Source organism: Typopeltis vanoorti, chromosome 1, assembly GCF_054136105.1.
Source record: "Typopeltis vanoorti isolate ZY-2024b chromosome 1, IOZ_Tvanoo_1.0, whole genome shotgun sequence".
NCBI classification, from domain to species: domain Eukaryota; kingdom Metazoa; phylum Arthropoda; class Arachnida; order Uropygi; family Thelyphonidae; genus Typopeltis; species Typopeltis vanoorti.
The window spans coordinates 10,512,020-10,527,756 of NC_143549.1; the positions used below are offsets into that span (position 1 = coordinate 10,512,020).

Here is a 15,737-nt window from a genome sequence, read left to right on the forward strand (position 1 = left end):
TCCGAAAAGATCACATTGCGAAGTAAAGTAGGTAAATTATGATGCAAAACAGCCATTCTTCAGTTCAATTGATTTCTTTTCGGAACTGCTTTTCACTAAGTACTAGTACAAAATCTGACATGAAACTCAGGCAATAGAGAACAAAAACTATAAAAACAAGTTGAACACGGAAAATACCTCAGTCTCATCAATGGGGTAGTTGTAGAACAGGTAAAATATTTCTCCTTTATGTAGGTGCACTGCAGATAATCAAATAAATACGGAAACACACAAAAAATAAGAAGAGCAGCATGCTGAGAAAACAGGTGAATAAATGTAAATGGCATACGATAGTAATTAGCTACAGCAATAAAAAGAGTACATAAGGAGCTTTTCATATCATTTATGAATTGTGGATATTTTCATGTGGATTTCACAAACAAAGGGTTGGAATCTTATAATACATTAGAATGGAATAATAGTAAGATTGGGTAAGAGTGGAATAAGCGATTGATACTGTCGGCGATTCAAGCCCCTTCAGGATTTCGCAAAACAGGGTAGTCGTTCTCACATCTCGCAATGACGTTCGTCTGCATCTAATGACACTCACCTACATCTATACTCACAGCTGGATTTGAACCTACTTCCTGTTGAATGCGTGCTTGTATGCGCGCGTGTGTTTCTCTTGGCTGGTTTACAGACTGGAAAAACCTGACTTTTCCCAATGAGAATGGTTAACTGAGCAGAAATGTTCCTGTAGAGACCAACTAGAACTAAAACTAGAGGAAGAGTTAGAAACTACAGATATCAAAGTTTATTCTAAGAAAACTTATGGATTTTTGAAACTACAAAAACAACAGACTCATTTGGAGCAGTTGTGAATAGGAAATTATTTTCAAGCTATCATGCACTTATATTCTGTAGGGTATACGTACAGAATGGCAAATCATGAAGGGGTTTAAAATATGAATAAACATTTTGATTGCTAATTTTTTTCATTTTATTTTTTCAGATATTTTAAGGAATTTGTGGAAATTAATTATTGAAAAATTCACAACCGAACAATGAACCAAAATCCTGCAATTTTATTTTGAAAATCAGTATTCGATTTCAACGTCCTCCAGACCTGACTGCTCCCGACTTCCTACGATATTACTTGAAGGAAAAGTTGTTTATAAAAAACCCTAGACAGTCCAACCACTGAAGGAGAAATTTCGTACAGAAATTAAGGCTCTGCAGCCAGAAACATTAGCAGCTGTCATGGAAATGCCACAGAAAGAACCCATCTTTATGAAGCTGAAAATGGAAGGCATTTAAGTGATGTGGATTTCATAACTAATAAAAACTCTCAAGACTCTAGACTGTACCAATCTTGATCTCTTCTTATATTGAGTTAGAGTTTGTTCCAGTAGCTGACTTTTGGCCATGGTTCTCTGGCGAAAAATTTTGTTTAACCAAGAAATTCCATCATGTCTGTTTTACCATCATTTTGAGTTATGATTTAAGCCAATAAGAATACAATTCGTTTGGCTAAGTCCCAAATTGCCAGCCCATCCTCGTTCAATCAGTATCCTAGAGATACCCAACAGAGTATCTCTAGGATACTGATTACTTCCCGTGGTGCACCCTATTGGATGAACTAAGAGAAGGTGAGGATTGGACATCAGTTCAGAAGCCCTGGGTGATCCCCCAAAAGGCCATGTGGAGGTTTACTCCAGGTAATTCAGCCTTGATTCTTAAACATCCCTCCAAAGTATCAATAAGGTAAAATAGTTTTGCTCTAATGAGACATTGTCCTTCCGCAGTCATGTGTGACTTGTTGAAGTGAATGCTGCTCTGTTTTATCCTTCATTATTATGGATATGCTCAAACACGCACCCATTTTGCATAAACGAATAACTCACCGTCTGAGGTTATTTTATTATTTGTATGTTTTTCTGAGAAACGCTTTACGTTGTCTGAAAATAAGTTCTGTTAAGTAATAAAAATCGGCAGTGCATTAATAAAGGTAAAGCAAAATTTTAATCTCAATGTAAATGAAATTATTAATTTCTTTAATTACAAAAGATGAACCCGTAATTATCGCCTGTTAAAATACCTAACTATTGTCAAACGTCCCTATACAGTTGAATAATTATTCGATTAAACAATCATAATGTTACACTGTACTAAGTGATAATTCATTAAATAAAAACAGGAAACTAGAAACTAAATAATTTCATTTAAAACGTAAGCTGCTTTCAAATCTGTTATTTTTTTAACCTCTGTTAGTCATTCCCTTCAGGGTTATTCTTCCGTGTACTGCAGAAAAGTGTATATTTATTAGTGTTCTGGTTGTCTGTGTTGCATCTTAATATTTATTGATCCTTGAGCACAGTTACATTTCTTTATTGAAAGAATAAAAACATACACCGGAGGTAAAAAATTTAAAACTTAAACTTTCTCTTCTGTTGACACAGAAACTAGTGTAGTTCCAGTGTCGTTCGGAGATGTCACTGCAGTCATGATATCGAGGGGCATTTCGGTAGTTGTTCCATTTGGATACACACAAGCTGGAGGTGCAGATGGAGTCCATTCGCCGTCTATCACACAGTGGAACTCCGATTTGACAGCATCCAGCAAAGTGTCTTCAGAACAGCTTGCCGTGCACTGAATCTCATTCTTATGCGTACAGTTCCAGTAGACCGAATTCGAAAAGTAAATCGGATTGCAGCTTTCCACTTCTGAAAAAAACCAAAAATTTGTCAATGACGCATTTTAACAAGAAATAATATAGGCGATATAAATAAGATAGTCAAATATTCTACAACAGAGAATGAGGCGACAAACAGAGTGCTCGAAGTTTAACTCAAGCCGATGTAATTTTAAAAGGTACACGTCATAACATAATATCGAAACCAAAAGTTCTCCCAGTAAAGAATTTTACCTTATTTTTGATGTGGCTTAAAAGTATTGCAATGAAAAATTCTAGCCATTATGCAAATTGCATTCAATATTCAAATTAAACATATATTTTGTAAAGAGTAAAACTTTATCAACAAATATGTGACTATTGTTTTGAATGAATTGTCACCGAGTTCCAATATAATACGCAGTGCACGCGCTGTTTTCACAAAATTACTGGAACACCCAAGAAATATAGACCAATCCAGTTATCTTTATATATAGTATATGCTATGCTTACCTTTAGCAGGTGGCAACCCTTCCTTCTTATTTTAACAAGTTTCATGAAGGATTAACTTCTGTTCTTTACTTGGAACAATAATGGGTTCTTCTAGTGACATTCATCTTTGGGTTGGGTACGACAATGATCATATATGGTTCAACTACATCGTACAAGTGTTCAATGATGATTTAAGATAAGCTCTGAGCAGACCCAGCTTAGAGGCATGTTGTTCTAGAAAACAAACCATGATATGCTTTTTGTTTCGTGATAGGAGACATTGTTTTGCTGGAAATAGTATTAACCAATAAAATTTCTTATGACTGAGAAAAGTATGCCTTATTCCCATCCACAAAGACACATCATACACGCAATTAATATTTCAGATAATTTGATCTTGCTTGTAACGTTCAGTAGGTTACCACCAAATCCAAGTTGCCCAGTCAGATATTTAGCAAACTTTACCAGCTCAAAACGATTCTTTGCATCCCAACGTTTATGGGTTAAGGGTTACAATCGTCGCTCATCGTAAACTTTTGAAATGGTCTGAAGATATTAAATTCTGCTAAAATGCACCATGTTAGTTCAGACAGAATTTAGTGTTTAAGCGCCAACATCGGTTATTTGTGTATTTTCAAAGGAAACTATAGACATGATTTCAATATAAGTTGTTTTCATGTTGTTTTCATCAGGTATCTAAGTGCACTTCCGAAGTATCGAAGTTTACCATAGAGCTTATGAGAATACAACTGTCAGCATCGATGTTGCCTTTGAATATGAACTTCACTAATTGATTATGCACCAACAGAGAATTCACGTGTGATGAGTTTAGTATTCCTACATATATTTCTACAGTACTGAACAGAAAGATTTTGCTTACTTTAGATTTCTGCCTGGTCTGGGTTGAAAACCAACAGTTCAAAAGATCAGTGAATCTAATACGGGCTCCAGGGCACAGTTTCTGCTTTTTAAAGTAGAAGCAGTTTAGGCAATTCTGTTGCCGAAGGTTGTATTCGCATAAGCTCTCTAGTAAATTGAGAAAATTTTAAACTTTTTTTTTTTTTTTTACATTGGCTATAAAATATGAATGGATCCATAACAGTCTCCATTCTAATATCTTCTTTATGACAAATTGAAGCATTTTGGGTTTCAGTGATTAAAATATTTTTTTTTGTGTGTAGACGTGACATAACAATTTTCATAGAGAATAGAAACGATTATATTAAGGAAATTTTCCAATACGAAGGGATGAATAATTATCGAATTAAGTCAATACTTACTCTGTTCACAACGAGATCCACTGAATCCATTCCTGCAGTAGCATACATTGTCTTGGTGACCTGGAAGACAGATTCCTCTGTTCTCACACCGTGGAAAGCAAATAACTTGGGTGAAAATTAATAAACAAATTTAGTTATTTATTATAAATGCAAAAACTAGACAGAGTTTATTTAAAAATAGATTTTTTAAAACATAAAAGGTTTTCCTAAACATTGTCTAAGGCTGTATCACATCAAAACATTGACAGTAAACAGGAACCACTGTCGGGCCCTCAACACTCTTAAGGAGTGTTAGAAAGGCAGAAAATCGCTTGACAAGAGAAAACCTTATCGTATTTTAGCAGCAAAAATATATGCTATAAAGTAGAATTATTGCAAAATATTTATGTTTAGAACCTTCAGAAAAATTCCGAAATCAAAATACCCCTCCCCATAAAGATATGGATGCTCTCATTGAATTACTTAGATCGTCCCATTGAGATAATACAGTTAATTTCATCAACAAACAGGTTTATGCTCTAACTGGGTAGTGGAATTCACCTACTTTTTTTAAAAAAACAATGTTATGCGGATCCATCAGGATTGAACTAAGACTAATTGTAGACAAGCGAGCATTTCTCGGACTATGATGCTACACTCTGATTAAATAAAAAATGAACTCTAACAAATTTTCTAGCAGCAACAGTGTGAAAGACGTGTTTATCCAAATTCTCAGAAGAATAAAAATAATTATAATTACGCAGGCGAGTTCGCTGTTAATGTTTATTTAGTTTACTATGTTTATCAGCTTAGCTCAGTTTGAGTTATTTTAAGCCACTTCAAAAAATTCCTGATACATACGCATTTCAAGAGAGATACAGAAACTCTATGATAGCATTACTACATGATCGGCCTACATCATTATTATTCGCTTATGAACGACTTTCCTCCAAACCTGTTATTTGTAAATATTCCATCGTAATATAAGACAATATTGACAGATCTTATATTCCAACCTTCAAACTAGCTTTCCACTACTACATCAATGTTGATGTTCCTTCAGGTCTTTTTTTCTGCTATCAAATGCCTTTTCTGATAACCCCTTCTTCTCCTATTCTGTTTAAGTGAGTATGTCATCTTGAAATATCTCTGTTTTCACACATTCTTGAATGTTAAGAGTGTCAAAATGTCTTACTAATACCTTCATTTTGCACACGATTCTGTTTGATGTCACATGTTTATTCCTCTTCTTTTCTTCGAAACTCTGAAATCAGTAGTCTCGTATTTTGTAACTCAACTGACAGATCACAAAGTGCAACCTATAAACAAGGCTTCTGGACTGTTATTGTAGTTTTATCTCTAATTTTTCTCTTATTAATAACTTTGTTCTACATATATATATATATATATATATATATATATATATATATATATATAACCGAAATTTAATTTAAAAGGTTTTAATATAAACACACTACTAGTTTCGGCCTGTAACAGCCTTCTTCAGGTGACATTATAAAAGAAAAAACACTAAACATTGAGGGTTAAAAGACTATGAACAACATAGACAGTCTTTATACATAATTAGCATGAAAACGTTGTAGTTGTATTTGAAGCTGTTCTTTCGTTTGTTGCATTGTTGGGAGAGTGCGTGTTTGCTGCATCACGTGAACGCCAGTACATGATTACAGCTGAATGATTAAATTACATCTACAAACATCTTCCGTTGCAGTGACGAAATAGAGAGAAAAATTGTGGAATCGAGAGAAATCATCTTCAATCCTGTTCATCTAAATAACAACTTAAGCTACAACCTCCCGGATAGTCATTCAGCTGTAATCATGTACTGGCGTTCACGTGATACAGTAAGCACGCACTCTCCCAACAATGCAACAAATGAAAGAACAGCTTCAAATACAACTACAACGTTTTCATGCGATTTATGTATAAAGACTGTCTATGTTGTTCATAGTCTTTTAACCCTCAATGTTTAGTGTTTTTTCTTTTATAATGTCACCTGAAGAAGGCTGTTACAGGCCGAAACTAGTAGTGTGTTTATATTAAAACCTTTTTAATTAAATCTCGGTTCTAGTCATTCAATTTTTTCATAAAACTATATATGTTAACCGAGTCAATGATCATTCTGTCATATATATAATGAACAGCATGTGGAGATAACGTGCTTGCCTTTGTTTTATCTCAACTGATTTTACATTCTGTTCACGCTGTATAACTGCAGCCTTTTGAAGAGCTTTTTTCTTTTATTTTTAGCTTACGCCTTTTGTAAGAAATGTAAATGCTTATCTTGTTATGATGTAGTGCTACCTTTTAACAATTATTTTTAATTAAAAATCATACTTCATACCTCCTATTTGGCCTGAACCCTGCTTACTTACCCCAAATTTCTCTTGAACGATTTTAAAGTAAATCTTGGAATAGTAAGAAAGTTCCTCTGTAATTCTGAAAATTAGTTTTATTTCCCATTTTTGTATATAGGTACTATGAGATCTCCACTCCAATCATCTGGAATTCTTCCCTCTGTCTGGCCTTTTGAACTAGGTAGCGCAGCCACTGGAAATCAGCCCTTTTGCTAAAGGAATGTTCAGCTGAATTGTCTAGGCCTTTCACACATTTGTATAACTTGAGTCTCAGCTCAGGAATGATACCACAAGAATGGAAGGAATGTATGATAGTTCAAGGATGGTGCAAAAACTGATGTGTCTAATTACCGACCTGTCTGTATCTCTGGTGTGGTAGTGAAGATTTTATAGAAGTTAGTAAGAACTCGCATACAGAAATGGGAAGACAAGCATTCTATACTCTGCAGGGAACAGCATGAGTTTACTACAGGAAGGTCATCTTTTAGCAATTTTCTCATATTTTATAACAATGTTACGGCCGAGTTGGATAAAGGAAATGGATACACTATGTTGGTAATGTTGGATTTTTCTAAGGCATTTGATAGGATACCACACGAAAAGCTGTTACGTAAACTGGAGAAAATGGGATTGAACATAATCTATTGACCTGGATCAGGGGATGGTTAACAGACAGATATCAAAAAGTGGTATACAGTGGGTGTGAATCCGCCAGATTTAAGATAACCAGTGGTGAACCTCAGGGTTCAATCCTTGGGCCATTATTGTTCAATCTGTACATTAATGACATCAAGCAGGGTCTATCATTAGGTGTGCAATTGTTTGCCGATGATGCGAAGATAGGCAGGGAAATCAGGGATGCTACTGATATTCAGCAATTACAAAATGATTTGAATAGACTGGAAATCTGGGCTAACGAAAATGGCTGTCGGTTTAATGTTAGTAAGTGTAAAGTTATGCACTTTGGCGTGATTAGAGATCCAGCGACATAATATATTAGCGGGGTTATGCTACAAGAAACTGAGGCAAGGGATCTTGGTGTATTGGTGGATAAGAATTTAAAGTTCAAAGGTCACATAACAAACATTGCAAATACAACTCAGTGGATAGTTGCTATGTTTGAAGCGAACCTTGAAATGCAAGGATAAAGAAGTCATTTTTCCTCTTTATAAGGCTTTGATAAGTTCACACTTGGATTACGTTACGCAGATGTGGTCTTCCGGGCTCCAAGGGGATATAACAAAAACTGTTTAAAAGGTGCAAAGAAGAGTTACAAAGATTATATCCGGATTATGGGATTTAGATTATGAAGACAGATTGCAAGTATGTGGATTACAGACTCTGGTTAATAGAAGAAAGAGCGGTAATATGATAGAGGTCTATAAACTTTTGAATGGGTGTTATAGCATTTCAATGATGAAATTTTTCGTTATATGGAAGGTTGGGAGAGAATACCGTAGTATCCACGGAAGTTAAGGTTGTTCTCAGTCAAGAAAAGGTTAAGAGCTAGGTTTTTCTCCCAGAGAGCAGTGAATGAGTGGAATAATTTGCCCTCAGGGGTAGTGTGTGCATCTAGTGTAAATGAATTTAAAGGAAAGTATGGTAGCTGGTTTGGATGATTTATAGTCTCCCTCGATGATTTCTTGATTCCCTGGAGGTCTCAGATAATAATAATAATAATTTTTTGAGCATTTCAGGTCGAATATCATCTACTCCAACATATCTCCAAATCCCCAGCTTCCTGTTATCCTAAATTTCCATGCATCTCTTTCTTCATTTCGGTTCATTCTCAACAGATTTTTACAACCTGTTATTAAAAGATTAATACCTATCATCTTTGTGACATTAATCACCAGCTTCTTCGTTTTCCAAAAATCGTTTCCGTGACATTATTTAGATACACAGTTTATTTAAGTTTATTTCGCCAATGGTCTATAATGATTTACTTGCTAGGAATTGTTGGTATGATTTCTTGCTTTCCTCGTTTACCTCCTAAGTCCAATATAAAGTTCTGAGTTTTATATTTTCGCAAACAACTTACCCATATACCTGCAGCAAAATATATCAACATGAGTAGAAACAAAACGAAAGAATATGAGTATTTAAATCTGCAGTTCGTCTCTGAAAAATAGTTTTTATATGTTGTACTACTTTCGTACATAATTTTATTTACAACGTGAAAAATATAATATTCATTTTATCTTTTGAAACCTAAATGGCGATTATCTCTTATATCCTTAACCATCACGGAGTTGCTGCTCTCAACAACAAAAAACAACAAAGTCAGTGAGATTTTTTTCTTTAATTTCTTCCCCACCATATGAACTTGTAGAGATTTTATTGTGTACATATTATAGATGGAAGATGGTCTTAGGATAACACTAAGGTTGCTCCATCGTTTTTCCACTTTCAATTAAAACTCACCAGAATTTCGATTATACCTTCATCTGACAATCTGCGCAATCAACAAGCTCACTGTGTATTATAAATAATGCAAATCACTGATGACATCTGCATCTCACACACACCTGTTTTGTTGTTATTTACCTTGGTGACGTTTCCGTAACCTCGAGCTTTGCATCGTAGCAAAAGATTAATTTTTGTCCTTCGGACAAAATTTATTTTCTGCCACAGTGGCATTATAGATAATGTGTCGAGCACCCTTAAACGAAGAGACGCATTTGCAGTTTCAGGACCGCCTGCGATTTACGTTAAATTAAGCGAAACATATAAGTGAAATCAATGGAAACAATTCTGAAGGAAAGAATTAATTTTACGAAGCATGAATATTATTTACCTCTCCTTCCGTTGTAGTAGAGCTCATCCCCATCGAGAAAGTCGTCAAAATCGATGTCAATCCCAAATCTTGGTAGTCCAGGAAAGAATTTCCTACAATAATAAAAAAAGAAACAAGTATGGAAGGTCCACCGGAGAAAAGTGCACTGCCATAAAAATAATAATACATTTAAAATTTGTCTTACTTTTGGTCTAAGAATTAAAGGTAGCAGGTAGAGTAAAGTGCCTTCCAGCGATGAGTCCTGGAACACCCTGGAGGTGTCACGTAATAATAATAATAATAATAATAATAATAATAATAATAATAATAATAATAATAATATTTTTAAACACTTTATTATGTCTTGCATACATATAATAATTACATTATAGGATTATATACATTACAATAATAATAATAATAATTTATTTATTTATTTCATTTATTTATTATTTTTATTTTTTTGTGTGTCAGATAAATTGCATACATAGATGCTGTAATAATTATATATATATATATATATATATATATATGTTCCTATATTGGTTATAAGCCAGGTGTTGATTTTATTGTTAGTTGGTACGTGCTTGGAAGACTTTAACTGCTATTGCAGTTTTACTTTTTTTTGTGCATATAGGGTTGGTTTAGACTTGGCATGTTTGTTTCTTTGTGTTATTGTAGTGATGGTTTTTTGAGAGGGGCTTTGTCATAGGTTTGTGTGTGTGTGCGTGTGTGGGGGAGAGAGAGAAACAGGAATTGCTCTAATTTTCATTCTCGCTATAATGTTTATATAGCGCCTGTTTCAGCTCTCTGTATGTTCCTAGGTTTCTGTTGTTGAACGGCAGTTTGTTTATCATGTCAGGTACATAGAAGTTTCGGGGTGGCTTTTCCGTGGTGATTGTTGTACTTATACGTTATGTTGTACTTATATATTAGTTTTGTTGACTGTGGTCTTGTTATTTGATATGTTGTTCTGGCTGGTTACTCTATATGTTGGGCTGTAGTAATGTTTTAACATGACTATTAGTGTCATAAGTGTTTCCACCTTAAATATTTTGTGTTTTGTCCGTGCTTCCTGCATAAGAGTGGGTTGTTCCCAGAATATCAGTTTTACCATTTTATCTTGCATTCATTATAGCCTGTTAAGTCTGTAGTCTGCGCAGAATGCGCATGATGTGATTGCATATCTTAAAATGTTTTCACATAATGCTTTATAGATTAGTATTTTTATGTGGGTTGGGGCAATGTCTTTTAATCTGTATAGTTTGCTTGCAATTATCGTAAGCTTGGTATGTAGGTAGTTTGTATGGCTATTCCAACTTTGATCAGCATCGAAGTGGAGTCCGAAATAGCGTGTTGTTTTCACCTGTGTGATGGTTGTGATTTTGGGTTCTGCGCTTTGTGTATAGGAGGATGCATGTCGGATAGTGAGATATTTAGTTTCTATGGGCAGGGTTTGGGGGTTTTTGAATACCATTAGGTTTGTTTTTCCAGGGTTTATATATATGCCGTTTTCGGTTAACCAGTTAGTGATTTGATTGATGTCGTGTTGCATATTTGTGTAAGCGATATTTGCTTTGTTGTGAATGGATACTATGGCCGTGTCGTCTGCGTACTAGAAGATTTTACTTTTTAGGGGGAGTTGGCTTATGTCGTGTGTGTGTATATGTTAAATAGGATGGGAGATAGGACAGCTCCTTGTGGTACTCCACAGGTTACATGTACCTCTTTGCTGTGTGCTGATCCTATACGTGTGATGTGCTTTCTGTTTTTCGTGTATGCTTTAAACCCGACGTAGACGACCTCCAATTCCGATATGGGTTAGTTTCGTTAACAAGGTTTTGTGTGTTAGTGTGTCAAATTCTTTTGTTAGGTCAATGAATACCACTAATGTTATTCTGTTTTTATCCAATGCAGCGTTTATTAGATCTGTGAAATCTTCCAGGGGTGTTGCTGTTCCTTTATTTTTTTGAAAGCCATATTGTGTTTTGGGTAGGATTTGAAATTTTTCAACGTATGTGGAGAGTTTCTGATGCACGATGCGCTCCATGATTTGGTTGATTACAGACAGCGTGGCGATGGGTCTGTAATTACTTATAATGTTTATTTTTCCCTGATTGTGTATGGGTGTAATTAATGCAGTCTTCAGTGTTTCAGGTATGTGTCCCGTTTCGAAGATTTTATTTAACAGTTTTTGTATAACTGGAAGTAGGTTGGTTGAGTGGTTCTTGATGTCTAATAATAATAATAATAATAATAATAATAATTCCTAGGTACTAAATAATATGAGGAAAAATATCCTCCTTTATATTCTATTCCTCGACGTCAGTCATGCTTGGTTGACGCATTGAATAAGCCTTAATTGTAGAATTAAAAAAAAAAAAAAAAATGAGACCAATTCCGTCCCCTCCCCATTCATTGGAGATGAAATTTATCTGAAATGAATGGGGGAAAAACAAGGTGAAAGTCAAAACGACTCTCAAATGATTATTTGCGTAGTTCGAAGAATGATAACTTTATCAACCCTGATCTTTTAAGTTCAATTTTTGAAATGAGAAGCTAAATCCCAGTTGTAATATCTATTTTTTAAAGAAAACCAATAAAGAAAATTTTAAATAAATTAAAAATGAAATATGCTTCTGCTTGTTAATCGACACTGAGTCAATAAATACAGGTTAGATGTAATTAAATTTACCAAAAACTTTAACATTTTAATAAGCAAATAAATTCAGTTCCTTCCTTTGTTTGTAATTAGGATCATTATTATTGACATTTCAAAGTAATCACCACGTTATACAAGCAAAATGTATACCCTCAATCAAGCAGTCTAATTAAATAAACAATAATTAATAAAAATGTCGAATGTCTAAGCCTCGTTTTCTTAGCATATCAAAACTATATTCCCCACAGGAACTAATGAATGCGATGGCGTAGCCAGTTATTTATTTAAAGAATAGCAAAGTAAAGCACTTTCGTTAGGAAGGTTTGGGCAGATTAATTATGCGCAGTTTTGTTGTTTCTAGGACTTTGTTAACTTCATTTGAATGGAGAAAAGGAATCTGCTCATTAGCTAAGCTAACTTTTGTTGGAGTAGGCTAATTTCATTGCTAACACAAGATGTCGAATGCAGATGATCACGGGGATTCTGATTGTTTGATGTAGTGGGCCTCACAATTACAGCAATCTTTTTTTAAAAAAAATAACAATTCTGCAAAGTAACTTCAAGCTTCAAACGAAAACCAGTAGTATGAAGGCTGATTACTTTGTGTTCTCAGACGTTCTTCAGTTTTCGCAAGACAGCTGATAATAAGGGTATTATATTGTTAAAGAATTCTTTTGATTTCAAATCAGATTGGTGCACAATCCTGCTACTCACAACCAATCAGAATGCGAAAACGAACTTCGTTTGTCGTTGATGCAGATTCTCTACACAGTTTTATCGTAAAAGCAAAGCTAAGTTCACACTCGCCCACAAGCATTGTCGTTTACATGTAAATGAAATCTCAATCAGGGAGCACATCAGGTTCATTTGATTCAACGTCATTTCTATTTTACTTCACTTTATTATGCTTTATTTTAATAATATTCAAAGTGAAGTTAAAGCCTTTGTCTCTATTTTATCAAAGCTTTTTTCTTCTCTTTTAAATTTTAGCAATTCGAATTTTTTTCAGTCTAATTTTTGTTTCAATTTTGTATTTTGTCTTTGCCTAAAAGGTGTAACAAGAATACATCTGGACAAATATTTTGAAGGTGCTAAAACAATCGATAAATTTAAATTCAGTTCAACGTGGACAATGAGCGTTTTAATTTTCAACATCATTTTTATCTTCCTGATAGGATGACACCGACTACGGTGTTATCCTATCAGAAAGAGTTCATTATTTTATTTTATGATTTATACGTGAGGACTGGAGGTCATATTTCCGTCTAGTCCTCCGTAAAATACAATATAATGACAGAAAAAAAAGCAGGCTGTTCTTTCGGATGAAGAACCGTTGGCTAATATTATCTATTCCTTGGGAAACTGAGAGTTCGCAGAAATGTATGAAAAGAAATGCGGATTGTGAAAATTAGTGTTGTGCAAAATAGTCAACAAAATTTATGCGAATGATTTATAAGGAATTTTAGAATATGCAGTAGTCAATAGTCACCAAACAAATTAATATATAAAAAAAAGAAATTTTAGTTATAGAGAAAATAAGGCATATCTCTAAGTCTTAAAATTGTAATCATTTCATAGAAACAGAATAAATTGTAGAAAGACTTACGGTGCCTTGTGCAGAGCCTTATAAGTCAAATATCCTCCGACAGCAGCGCCTATCATAGTCTTAGCTATAAGGAAAAGTAAAAGATAAACAGTGAATGCGATCAGGAAACTTTGTGCGGTAATAAAAAATAAATAAAATAAAATAAAAACATACGAGAACTATTTTAAATTATTTACAAACATCATTTAGATGATAGAAGTTAATAAGATTAAAAAAATATGGCGATAGCAAAAAGTGCGAAATACGAATAAAATATGATAGTGTGATAGCAGTAGGCCACATAATCTGATGTCCGACAGTTAGTAACAAAGTTTTGACATTACGTTTTTCTAAAAAGAAAAAAAAATCAACCAGGCTGCAGTTTTGAGACTTTGATATTGAAACATAAGAAGTAATTCAAAAGAGGCTATTTGCGCTGATAAGGCAAAATGTCCTTCAAATGACTCAGACTGTTGTTTTCAAGGATAAACCAACAAATATGAGATGCGTGCATCTAAACCGCAGTGCATGCTTGGTCGCACTTCAGTTTTAATGTTTAATTCACAGTCCTGACAATGCGATACCTCCATACTAGTCAGTAAAGGCTCCTTCCGATATTCCTAACTGTCAAAGAATTTTGAGTGAGAAGGGAAAAAAAATAATAGATCTTTATCTTAAAAAATCTTAAACTTAAGAATTAAGAAAACTGCGAAGGTGAAGATTCCAGCTTCATTAATGGCCACTAGGTGGCGAAGAGAGCTGCATTCGTCGAGAGTGCAGTGGAAAGATAAGTTTAAATTTTAAAATTGTGTGCGGTAAAGCGATAATTAGATTTTTAAATACTGTATGTCAATTTTCAAAAAATCGTATGACAATTTTGATCGGTAGGTGGTGTTCGGTGTAGTTGTAATTCTACATTTGTTAAATTTCTTTGTTCTTCTTGTGTGCAAGAAGCACAAAGCATTGAGCGTGAGTAAAATGACGGTGAAACGTAAGATGACGTGAAGACGAATGCAAGTGGGTGGATTTTTCGAAAATGGTGAAATGCAGTATGTATGCTTGGGGAGAGATTGAAGATATTTATGTGGAGAGGAAAAAAAAAAATAGGAGAGATGAGAGAGTTTGGGTGTGTAAGAAGGGCAGCATACTAATGGATTATGAAATATCTTTGAATGTGAGAGCGGTAGAAGGCAAAGATCATGAATGTAGCTACAGGAGTAAGCGAAGTTGATGGCTGATTGCTTGAACGGTAAGAGAGCGAGCTAAAGTGGGGGTGAGTTAGCGATGTTGATTGATAAGACAGCGTGCGTAGATAGCCACTGTGAGCAGTAAGACAACGGACGTGCAAGTTATTGAAAATGTGCTGAAGAGATGAATGCGGAGTTCGTAAAGATGAGGCAAGAGATTGAACGTATGAGGAATGAACTGAGGAGAATTACGGATTTGCTTGGGAATGTGAGGAAGAATGGGACGAAAGATTTGAAAGAAATGTCGAATGATTTGAGAGTTGCAATGTACGGAGATTCAATAAGAGGTAGTGAATAAATGTGTGCACAAGGTCTGTTTTCCGAGAGGTAGAAGGAGCAGGATGGTTGAAGAAATAGATAATAGAAATACGCAAGTAAAAGAGTCCACAGTGGCAGTTGGTAAGAATGATTTGACTGGTAATAAGAAGAATGTAAAAAGGGATGTCACGAGGCTGTTAAGGAGAGCGAAAGATAACAGCGTGGTAGGTATGGTAGTCAGCGTGTTGCCCAAATATAATAATGATGAGTTGAGAAGGCAAACGAAGATCATTAATGGTATGCTAGCAGAGTTATGTGAGGAGAAGGGAGTTCATTTTGTGAATCTGTGGGATGGGTTTGAGGGGCAAATAGAGCTACTTAAAAAAGATGGGCCACATTTGAATGGATTTGGTGTGAGTCAGTTGAGAAA

The 15,737-nt window shown here is 34.7% G+C and overlaps 1 protein-coding gene across 2 annotated transcripts in view; it reads right to left on the reverse strand.

The window, feature by feature from the left end:
• Positions 1–2,351: 2,351 nt before the first annotated feature.
• Positions 2,352–15,737, reverse strand: part of LOC150109784 (uncharacterized) — a 49,919-nt gene continuing 36,533 nt past the window's right edge. For both annotated transcript variants that reach the window (XM_090410849.1, XM_090410791.1), the window contains exons 13-16: positions 13,824–13,887; positions 9,577–9,668; positions 4,423–4,527; positions 2,352–2,702 (exon numbers count right to left, since the gene is read on the reverse strand). In XM_090410849.1, coding sequence (XP_090266975.1) covers positions 2,413–2,702; positions 4,423–4,527; positions 9,577–9,668; positions 13,824–13,887 — 551 coding nt within the window. In that variant the 3' untranslated portion in view covers positions 2,352–2,412. The remainder of the gene's footprint in view (positions 2,703–4,422; positions 4,528–9,576; positions 9,669–13,823; positions 13,888–15,737) is intronic.